The sequence below is a fragment of the Lycium ferocissimum genome, unplaced genomic scaffold, assembly GCF_029784015.1.
Source record: "Lycium ferocissimum isolate CSIRO_LF1 unplaced genomic scaffold, AGI_CSIRO_Lferr_CH_V1 ctg11360, whole genome shotgun sequence".
Lineage (NCBI taxonomy): Eukaryota > Viridiplantae > Streptophyta > Magnoliopsida > Solanales > Solanaceae > Lycium > Lycium ferocissimum.
In genome coordinates, this window is record NW_026713799.1 from 22,915 (window position 1) to 35,094 (window position 12,180).

The following is a 12,180-nucleotide window of genomic DNA, read 5'->3' on the forward strand; positions in this document are numbered from 1 at the left end:
GCGGTCTTATGATCAATGTCAGAGGTAAGGGAATATAGGCAAAAGGCAAGAGATGCCTATGAATTTTGTAATGGAGGTAGAAGTGTTCGATGTCTGGGGGATTGACTTTATGGGACACTTTGTGAGTTCAGGTGACATGAAATACATCTTGGTTGTTGTGGATTATGTGTCAAAATGGGTAGAAGCGATGGCTTTACCTAATAACGAGGCCAAGAGTGTCATGGGGTTTCTCAAGAAGAACATATTTACTCGATTTGGTACTCTGAGGGCTATAATCAGCGATGGTGGGTCCCACTTTTATAATAGAGCTTTCGCGGGATTGATGAAGAAATATGGTGTAAAACATAGGGTGGCAACACCTTATCATCCTCAGATAAGTGGGCAAGTTGAAGTATCCAATCGGGAGATCAAGAGTATTCTAGAGAAAATAGTGAATGCAAATAGAACTGATGGGCCCGCAAGCTCGATGACGCTCTATGGGCATACCAGACTGCTTTCAAGACTCCGATTGGGACTTCACCCTTCAAGCTTATTTTCGAAAAAGCTTGTCACTTGCCGGTTGAACTTGAGCACAAGGCTATGTGGGCTTTGAAGAAATTGAATATTAATTGGGAAGAAGTGACGAAGCTCAAGTTGTTTCAACTAAATGAGATGGATGAGTTTCGGTACCAGGCGTATGAGAGTGCAGCACTATATAAAGAGAGGATGAAGCAATATCATGACAAGAAAATCCTGAAGCGAGAGTTCTACAAGGGTGATCCTGTCTTGCTGTTTAACTCTCGGTTGAAGTTGCTACCGGGTAAGCTAAAATCAAGGTGGTCTGGTCCATTTGAGGTGGTAGGTGTTTCACCCCATGGAGCGATTGAGTTGAAGTCCGGAGATGGAACTCGGACATTTAAGGTGAATGGGCAGAGGGTGAAGCACTATCACGGGATGGTGTCGGGAGATAAAATTGTTGACCGATACCGGTTGAAGCACCTCGGAATGAATAATGACCTGGTGTACGCAGATAAGGAGTGAATGGCTACCACCGTCGTGCCGCGACGTTAAATCAAGCACTTCTTGGGAGGCAACCCAAGTGTAATGGTTATTTTCCTTCTTGTTTTTATTTGCATATAGGGTAATTTTTTTTTTGGTGCAGGTTAAAAAAAAGGGGGGGGGGGGGAGAGAAAGTTGCAGAAAAATCACTGAAGCCTAGAGGAAATTGGACTTGTACGGACCGTATAATATTATACGGACCGTATAACCCAGTCGTGGAAGGTAAGGAAATCAAACAGAACACTGTTTGAACACATCTATCATACACAATCATTTTCACGGACAGTGTAATATTATACGGGCAGTATAAATGATCGTGTAATTAAGAAGTGCTCAAATAGTGGTCAGTGCAGAAAAATTGATTTTACACGGACCGTATAAATTTATATGGCCTGTACAAAAAAAAACAAGTTTCAAATCGCGTACAGAGGGTTAAAATAAAACTTCCCACCTTGTTCCACTCCCTCCATTAAACCCACGAACTTCACCACGATCACCCACAAACCATACACCTTCACCCACTCGAATTCCACCTCCCCAAATCCATAAATTCATCCAAGTAGCCATAAACACCCAGCAAAATCCATCCCCACATTCAAAAACCCTCTGTTCAAGATTAAAATTTTTGTTTTTCTTTTCTCTTTCTGCCCTTGTTTTGCACAAGGTGTTCCTCAAGGACTCTTCTCAAAATCATTAAGGCACAGGCATAGTTAAAAAATAAGGTGTGAAAAAGGGAACGGGGCCCCGAGCTAGTAGGGGCCGAGGTCGAGCCCGTGTCCAACTAGAGACAGAGCTTCGCTTGCGAGATGAGGGCTCAGACAATGAGGTTATACCAGTGAAAAAGGTAAGGGGGGACTACTAATCCTCAACCCCCAACCATGACTCTTTCCACCTCGGAGGGAGGAGAAAAATCTGTGGAAGCTGGAACGGGGACAGGTGAGTCCTCAGATGATGAGGGAGATTCGAACAAGTGCGGCTCATCTGAGCCGATAGACACCCGAGCTCCAAACTCTGATGCTTCGCCAGAATCAGCGCACGGCAAGCGCCGATTGGTTCTACGGAGTAAAACACTGCCAGAGAATGCTTTACGGTTTGGAGTTCTGGGGGTCAAAGAAGCTGTACGAGGATGGTCTGTCTCTTATCAAGCGTAGGGTTGAGCCAAATCGAAACATATGGGAAGAAAGGCAATTGGTGTTCGAGGGTCTTGAGGCCCTTCCCAACACAGCCGAAACACTCCGATTATACGGAGTTAAAGGTGTTTCTTTGAACCTCCGGGGAGTTTTGCCCGGAGATTGTGCGGGAGTTTTATGCTAACTACGGGGCTGAGTTGTTGAGGATGAAAAAGCTCAGTCAGACTAATACTGCTCTCCCGTTTCTTGATAAAATTACGGTACGGAATGTCAAGGTTGACATCTCAGCTGAGGCTATCAACAGAATTTATTTCGGGGATGACTTTCAGGCACCGGAGGATGAGAAAGAGTACTTAGATAAGTTGGCTCGCCGAAATCATCAGTCCGTGGTCAAATGGCTAGCTGCGGTAATTGCCCACCCAGAGGTAGAATGGGTGACCCAGCAGAGCCCAAAGACCGTCAAGAGTACACTCAATAAGGAAGCTCGATTCTGGTGGCACCTGATGAGATACAGACTGTTGGTGGCCCAAAATGACAATACAATCACGGTTTCCCAGGCAGTGGGTATTGCATTGATAATGAGTCGGTATCTAGTGAACATGGCGTATGATAGCTGATGAAATTCGACGGAGAGCAGCCCAGCCTATAACTTCATTGGCATACCTGTGTCTTATCACGGAGCTGTGCAGACGATCTCAGGTTGTCGGCATTCTAGATCGGGGCCAATGCACCAAAGACAAGAAGGGGGATGTACCAGAGATATTTGTGGTCCCACCTGAGGGAGATACAAAATCTCGACCCGAGTAAGATTTTAAGGCTCTGGGAGATTCTATTGCTACTGATCTCGGGATTCCTGAAGCTGGTAGTACTGATGCTACAACTCAGGCCCATGGCGCAGATTCTAGTACTGTTACGGTGGCTGCGACTACTGATCCACCACCACCTCCCGCTACCTTTGCAGATCCTACTACTTCATCTGCTCTACCTCCTGCCGCGCATTCTGAGGTTGATTTGTTTACCTTTTCGAGAGCGAGTTACCGAGAGTTAGCTTTCAAAACTTTAAAAGCTGAAAAACAACTTGAGGTGATCATGCTGCAGCTTAAGCCCTAAATAAACAAGCAAATCAACATTGCCAAAAGAGAGATTCGGGAGGAATATGCTCAGTCTCACGAGGTTTTCCAAGCACGATTGGACGGGTTTGAGACGAGGTTGGTTGCTTTGGAGCAGTCGAAAGCAGGGGGCAGTTTAGTTTCATTTAATACCAAATTGGAAAAGCTGAAGGCTGAATTGGACGCACTGAAAGCGCGCGAGCGAGCAGAGGAACCTGTTCTGACACCACACACAGAGCATGGATATTGATATCCCGGTCCAGAACCTGCTCGACTCTGAAGAGGAAGAAGAGGAAGGAGATAAGACTCGGGGGAAACGACCACTAGATGCTGTGGTTAAGGATGTGAATGAGAGAAACAAGAGGCTATACAAAATGGAGGAGGAGATGGTGCAAGCCACTGCCCTGAACTCGTTGCGTGAAAACTATCCAGATCTAATGGGCGCGTCGGGCAGCCAACCACGAGAGGCGATGCTTGATATTGCTGCGTCTGATGCAGCACAGTCCTGAGTCAAGGAACATAGCACCTAGGGTGCCCAGGTATCCCTTACCATTTTTAATATTGTACCTAGAGTTGATGCATTGGGGACATTGCATAATCTTCGGTTGGGGGTGGGGGTACTTGATCAGGTTAATATTGTAAATATTTATTTAGGAACCTCCTCGACTTTTTGTCACGACCCAACCCCGTAGGCCGCGACTAGTGCCCGACCTGGGCACCCGTATCTACCCAGTATCCCAAATCAGAAATAGGGTACGAATAACTTATACCATGTACAGATAATATATATACAGAATAGTGGAACGTCGCCCCGAAGCTGTCACAAACGTACAGATATACATATCGTCGTCATAATCCAGCAGATAATATCACAAATAAGCCGAAAGGGCTATCATAGCATGAGGGACGTCCAAAACACAAATTACACGTACACAACCGAACAAAGGAATACCCATAACCCACACATATATGTCTACGGACCTCTAAGAGTCATAACGAGAATCATATGACGGACGGGGGCCCCGCCGTACCCGTGAATAAACATATACATATGCACAATGACGGAATCGAATCAAAGTATAGGCTCCAGAACAAGGGAGCGCTCCAAATCAGCTGAGCAGGAATCCTAAGCTGGTGAATCCTCCAAATAGTATCCGTACCGCGCGCACGAAACGCGATTTCGAAGAAAGGGGGTCAGTACGGAATATGTACTGAGTATGCAAAGCATGAAATATAGTAAACAGGATCATAGTCAAACCAGAAGTACAGAAAGTAAATGCAATATTCAAAATATCAAAATGCTTACTCATAAAAAAATACAAATCATGCATAGGGCTCTTAGAACGGTGGTCGCCCGCCTGTCGGTGGCGCCACGCCACATCATACTCCAGAAGATTTCAAATCTCCGACACCCGACATATCATATCACATCATAAAGCCGTACCCCCCATAACACCAAATATACACGGTACCCGGCCAAAGGGGACTCGGCGTACCGGAACACATCATACTCCGGAATATATCAAAGTGCACACGAACCATAACCGGCTCGGGATCCGGTGAACGAGGTAATAACCATAAGCACGAGCGGAGTCGTGAGCAACAGTATGCATAAAATCATAATCGTAACTCATTAAATAAATAAGAAAACCATATGCGGAAGTCAAAGTGAAAATAGTGCTAAGTCTTCCCAAAGGTTATTAAAAATAAGCATAGTGAAGCCGCGGGCCCCACGGACGGGTGCCTATCCCGTCCGAGCCCGACTACAAGAGTTTAGGGAATGTCATGTCTTATGAAGTTACCTATTAGGTTTCGGGGCGATCCGAGCTCGTATGCGAAAGTTACGGACGTTTGAAGTTCGAGACCCTTTTTGTAGCAAAAGTTCTTTATAAGACTTTTGAAATTCAATCTTTAGAAACATAAGAACCTTAATTTGGTTACATTGAAGAGTAAGTCTTTAGGAGTGAATAAGATACCTATCTAAGCTCGGATCCTAAGAGTGAAATTATCCCGAGGCTCGGGTCATAGCCTATCTAACACTAAGACATGCCAAAGAAGAAAAGTTACGCCTTACATACCTCGTCCGCTCTCAAGCTAAGTCAAGCCTTCAGTCTCGGGCGCTCCAAGATCTACATAACGCCAATATACCAAACATTAACCATAAGCCTTTAGGCATCCAATTCCAAACGAACATTAAATTCTACAGAAATTTCGGCAAAGCATTTCCCCGCAAATACAACACCCCGAGAATTCAACTCGGCTAAATTCAACAACAACCAAACCAACAACCATTCTAACGACATCAACAATTAATTCAAAAGGCATTCTAACGTCCATAACTCTTTTCTACATATTTCGACGACATTCCAATTACGTTCAAATTAACCATATACTTTCAAACCAACACAAGGCACACATATTCAAGTACTAATCCGAAATCATTCAAATTAGATTCAAGAACATTTCAACCAATCCACAAAGTGTTCAAACGGCCCAACCAATATACTACATAGCCCAAGGTCTTCCAAATTCAATCAAAACTACAACAATACATTTCTTCCTTCCAAATTCATACACTACACCAACATTCCACATTTTAACAACATTAACCACAATAATACAAAAACTACATTAAAATTACATTATTTCTTCCAACGACCTACAAACGATTCCAACTTCCATTTAAATCATTAAATCACCATTTCCATTATGGAATTCATGCAACAACAACCAAAACATGCTAAATAAAATTGGTTCTTGATTCCTACACACACCACACATATTCGGCCACACCTAGCCCACACGGCTCACTTTCAACATCCAATATTTCATGACTTTTACCTATTTCTACATAATACAACACACATAAACTATCCATAATACATGAAAAGAGGATTAAAACTCACCTTCTTCCTTTCCCTTCTTCATTCGACCAAGGTAAGGTTTTGCAAGAACAAAGGCCTTTCTTGATTCAACAACTACTTCATGTTGTTTAGCACCTTCCAAAGAGTAGAAAGCTAGGAAAAATAAATTTTTTGTGATGAATTTTTCATGGCCAATTTCGGCCACCTCCCAAACCGAGCTAACCCCTCTTTCTTTTTTTTTTTCCTCCATGCTTCTTCATCTCTCTAGAATTGAAAAGATGACTAAATAATTTGCTAAGTCATCTTATTATATCCACATGTTATTAATCCAAATGTACCATGGCCCACAAGTCATGTGCATGGCCAATGGTCATCTTTTTCATGAATTAAAACTTCCAAGACTTCACTTTTGGCCCCAAATTTTCATGAAATCTAACTTTCCATAATTCACATTTTGGTCCCATATTTCATGAAACACTAGTTTCCATAATTCCACTTTTAACCCCAAATTTTCCTTAATATTCCATTCCAACAAATAACAAGCAACTTATGTTTTAAAATAAAATCGACGGTCAAAAAGCTCAACCTCGCATCCCGGACTAGTCTTGTCCTTATCTTTTCATGGTTGGCTCGGAATGTCCTAATGTACAAAAATGCGGGATATAACATCCTCCCCCCCTTTAGAACATTCGTCCTCGAATGTTAAACTAGTCGTATAGGGTCTTATAGGTACTTTGGCGGAATCCTTTTCATAGCTGTCATATACAGTTCATTACCCATTCAACATGACCCGTTAAAGAGTCCCAACGACTAGAAGATATAGGAAATACATAGGGATATTTATTTTTCATCCATTCCCTATTATTGTTCCGTCACCATATCTTAACGGAAGCCATATCCTTAATACATAACATCCTTGCTTGCTGATCCGGTATAGTCATGGGTTGTTTCCTGTAAAATGATTTTTCTGTCGCTTGGATATCATCTATAGGAGATACTCTGGAGGGGTCGTCTATACTCTTACGAAACATTGGTATGTGGGGGAGGCTGAACGCGCGTCTCTAATTCGGGTGGTAGGTCTAACTCATAGGCAGCCTTGCCTACTTTACAAATGATCTGATAAGATCCAACATACCTCGGACTGAGCTCTTTTTTTTGCCAAATCTCACAACACCCTTCCAGGGTGACACTTCCAAAGATACCCAATCGTCGACCTGGAACTCTAGGTGTCGACGTCGAGTATCTGCGTATGACTTCTGTTGCCTCCGAGCTGCTGATGACCGCTTTCGAATGGGTTTCACTTGTCAACTACTTACCGAGCTATCTCTATCTCCATTGATCTAGTTTCGCCCACATCGAATCAGCCCATTTGTGACCTGCTCCTTCTGTCGTACAAACCCTCACGCGGTTACCTGGACGCTCGAATGGTAACTATTTTTACAAGTGAACTCAACAAGTGGCATACGATCGCCTTAGCTATATCTGGAATCAATAACGCAGACTAGTGACATATTCCTTCGCGTTTAAATAGTGCGCTCGATCTGTCCGTCAATCTGAGGGTGACATACAGCATCGAGATTTCTTCTGGAGGGGGCTTCGGAAGTTAACTGTAAACTGAGCTCTTATGTCTGAGGTTACGGATGTGAGGGTGTGATGAAGTCTCCCCATATAATCGCGCATAGTCCGAATAAATGGTCTCGAATATGCTATGTCCGAGGTCCGGCTTAGATGTCGTTAGTGTGATTGTCACCATTTTCTTTCACATTCCAATCACTTGTTTAACATAATTTTTATCGGTAAGTGAGTCGGTTGTGTCTATACAAAATGGTCCTGCACCCTTCGCTATCCTTCACAACACCGCTATACTCATGGCAGCTCGTAATTTGAGTTTAAGCTGAATCCTTGAGCTCCTGCCCAACTTTTCCTTTAACCTCTCGCCCTCAAATCTCACCGTATAATTCAAACGTTTCGGGCTGCGAAATTTTTTTTCCTCCTTTACAATTCTCTGATAACACAAGTATACGTGTCTCCGATTTCCTTATATTGGCGATCATTCCGAACTCTAGCTTCAGACTAATAAATTTGCCTTTTAGGGCCGTAGGGATGCCATAATCTCTCTCAAGTCTAGTATGTTCTCCACCGTCCCCGGCGCTTATCTCCCGAAAGTTGGAAACTCCTTAGCACCGTTGCATGGCCCAATCTCCTTTCCTTTACTTCTCGTTCTTCCGTTGTAGTCATTGTTCTTTCGTTCCACTCATCAAGTCTATCCTGCAACTCTACACAATCCTCTTTGGTTCCATACCACCACGCCCTATCTTTCTCACACGCTTACCTTCTCATTTTTATCCAAATCGCGCCGTGCTTCACTCTTTTGCTTTTTCTGACATTTTGGTCATCTTACCTACCGTTTACTTATTTTCTTTCTTTCCCAAATATCATTATCTTGGAACTTCCCAAGCTCAATCCGTAGCGAAAACAACGTCGGCTTGCCTTATAACATTTGCGCCATTTTCATTTTCTTTCACTTGAACTTTCTTATCCTGTCTGGTAAATGTCTTCCAATACGCCACAACATCAATTGCTGGAGTTTTCCATAGCCATATAAGGGATATCATATACATACGTACACATAAATGCTACCATCTTATTCACAAAATATTTCCAACACTATTCAACTTACCCCGTTTTCTAAAGTTCGTAATGCCCTTCCTCCGTTTTCACCGATTCAGTCTCTCTTGATCTACATGACCTCTTAAGGTTCCTACCCGCTCTGCAGACTCTAATAGTTCCTTAGGTTACCCTAGCCTCTCATTTGCTTCTTACGACCAAGTTGGTACGACTTTCAGAAAACTTCCCAGGGGGGTCACCCATCCTAAAATTGCTCCCACTCCAGCACGCTTAACTTTGGAACTCTGATGAAATTCGATGCTCTAACGTTAATATGATCGCGTCAACCTCGCCACACGACCTTCAGCACATAATTTAGAGTAAATTAAAGCCTGGGCAGATTTCGAAACACCCCCATAACACATCTCCCGCCGGATTAAAAGGGTCTCTTATTCCAACTCAATAATCATCTGGCACTCGTAGTTATTCCAAATTCTCAGTTGGGTGGCATTTATATTCCAACGATAAGTGTCCAAAATTCTCTTGGAATAATATTTTTATCTCAACCTGTACAATCTGCTTCTCTTGATAAAATCATATTGCATCATCTGTTCCTTATGCCTACCGTCTTTGTCGCTTAAGGATCTCATCATTTTCCAGGGTGAAGTCGTATGCACGCAGTATCCCTTTGTGCTTTATGTCCTTTTTACCCTTACTATATACCCAACACAGGCTTCTAACTTACCTAGAACACCAAATCCGTCTCGACAATGGTCTTGCCATATCGTCCTGTCGTCGTACTACACCTTTAGAACCATGACTATGTATTCTCCTTGCGTTTCATATTTGTACTCATTTATTTATGTCTATTTTGGGTGCTTTCCTTAGTATTTCCTTACCATATTTCCCCAGTCCGTGTCCATCCTTTTCCGCGCACGAGGAGCTTTATAATACCGCTACATTTTCGGAAATATTGCTCCCACCTAGTCCCTTTCTTACTTTCAAGGCATATTCTGTTCACCCCTATTTGTCCTTATCATGCCAGTCATTTCCTAGTACTCCCTCTACTTCGTTGCTCGTCTCTCTATAATCTGATCTGCCACTCATATTACTCGTGTTCACGGCTACACATGTCATTATTTATTACTGCACCACTATCCTATCCGCTTTTCTTTCCGTCTCTTTCTTCCAATTAACCCCCTCTCCCATCGTGCTTACTACCATTTCCGCTATCTCGTAGTCTCTATTCTGTATTTTTCCCGAAGAAAACTTCCTAAATTCCTCCTTCTTTTCTTCTTCTTTTTTTTTTTTTTTGATCACTAGCTCACTTTCATACTTTAGTCACGCGGGTCGTGTCATATCCTTTAGTCTCTTCCTCGCTAGGCTTCGCTCACCTTATACTCACATAATATTCTGTTCGCAACTCATCTCGTAACGTAACACTTCTTACCCCTTTTTGCCCTTTCCGCTCAATCTTACCTTTCCATCTCACGAGTCACGTCTTGTCCGTGCATTCATATCCGTCACATTTTTTTGTATTCTTGGTCTCAATCATATCACTATTCTTTCTAACCATAAACTCGTCATAATTCTTATCAATTTTTGGTACCTTAATATAATCTCTCTATCGAGATTTGCCAACCTCTTTTTAACTCATTCTCAATGTCACAATTTTTCCGAATTCTTTTTACCGTATCGTTATCGACCTCCTAATTACCATTACCACCAATTCCGTAGTTAACTCATTTTTCAAGGTCAGCCGCACTTGCAACTTAGTCAATTTATGTCTTTGCTTATTAACACAGCCTCTCAAGGCACATTACAAATCCATACCTCATTCTTGTTTTATTCCTGGAAAAATTTCGGCAGAGTTTCCTCTATATTTCTTAATATCTCAAAACCTGTACACAGAAAATACCAACAATGCCTCACAGGGCCAACATATATATATATATATGTCATATCACAGCCACACGGGGCTCCCCAATATCGACAATAGCATGAAAATGATGAATTTACCTCGTATGTCCATCTTGGACTGCATCTGTTACGCTTTTCTGTTTACTTTTCCTTTCTAAAATTTTTGACTTTACATTTCGATGCTTTATTCGACATATACCTCTCGTGCCGTTACTTACCTGCGTGCTTTGTAACCTCCAGTATCGTCAATCGCTTCCTTCTGTCGATGTCGCTCTTCTGCTGAAATCAAATGTTAGTACGAGGAATTTCATTTCCTATGACTTGGCTCTATCGCACGATCTAAGACAGAAAAAGGGTCACTGATTCCTAAATGCCCCGCAGCCTCTTGTTTATAAGTGTGGCCGGCTTCACACCATAAACAAGACTCTGCCGGACACGGTCTGTAGACATTCCGAGGACAAACCGCTCTGATACCACTTTTGTCACGACCCAACCCCGTAGGCCGCGACTAGTGCCCGACCTGGGCACCCGTATCTACCCAGTATCCCAAATCAGAAATAGGGTACGAATAACTTATACCATGTACAGATAATATATATACAGAATAGTGGAACGTCGCCCCGAAGTCGTCACAAACGTACAGATATACATATCGTCGTCATAATCCAGCAGATAATATCACAAATAAGCCGAAAAGGCTATCATAGCATGAGGGGACGTCCAAAACACAAATTACACAGACACAACTGAACAGTGAATACCCATAACCCACACATATATGTCTACAGACCTCTAAGAGTCATAACAGAATCATATGACGGGACAGGGCCCCGCCGTACCCGTGAATAAACATATACATATGCACAATGACGGAATCTGAATCAAAGTATAGGCTCCAGAACAAGGGAGCGCTCCAAATCAGCTGAGCAGGAATCCTAAGCTGGTGAATCCTCCAAATAGGTATCTGTACCTGCGCGGCATGAAACGCAGCCCCCGAAGAAAGGGGGTCAGTACGGAATATGTACTGAGTATGCAAAGCATGAAATATAGTAAACAGGATCATAGTCAAAACCAGAAGTACAGAAAGTAAATGCAATATTCAAAATATCAAAATGCTTACTCATAAAAAAATACAAATCATGCATAGGCTCTTAGAACGGTGGTCGCCCGCCTGTCGTTGGCGCCACGCCACATCATACTCCAGAAGATTTCAAATCTCCGACACCCGACATATCATATCACATCATAAAGCCGTACCCCCCATAACGCCAAATATACACGGTACCCGGCCAAAGGGGACTCGGCGTACCGGAACACATCATACTCCGGAATATATCAAAGTGCGCACGAAACATAACCGGCCCGGGATCCGGTGAACGAGGTAATAACCATAAGCACGAGCGGAGTCGTGAGCAACAATATGCATAAAATCATAATCGTAACTCATTAAATAAATAAGAAAACCATATGCGGAAGTCAAAGTGAAAATAGTGCTAAGTCTTTCCCAAAGGT

The 12,180-nt window shown here is 42.8% G+C and overlaps 1 protein-coding gene across 1 annotated transcript; it reads left to right on the forward strand.

The window, feature by feature from the left end:
- Positions 1-579: 579 nt before the first annotated feature.
- LOC132041719 (uncharacterized) lies at positions 580-1,020 on the forward strand. The gene has a single exon (XM_059432420.1). The coding sequence runs from the start codon at positions 580-582 to the stop codon at positions 1,018-1,020; it is 441 nt and encodes a 146-aa protein (XP_059288403.1).
- The last annotated feature ends 11,160 nt before the right edge of the window (positions 1,021-12,180 follow it).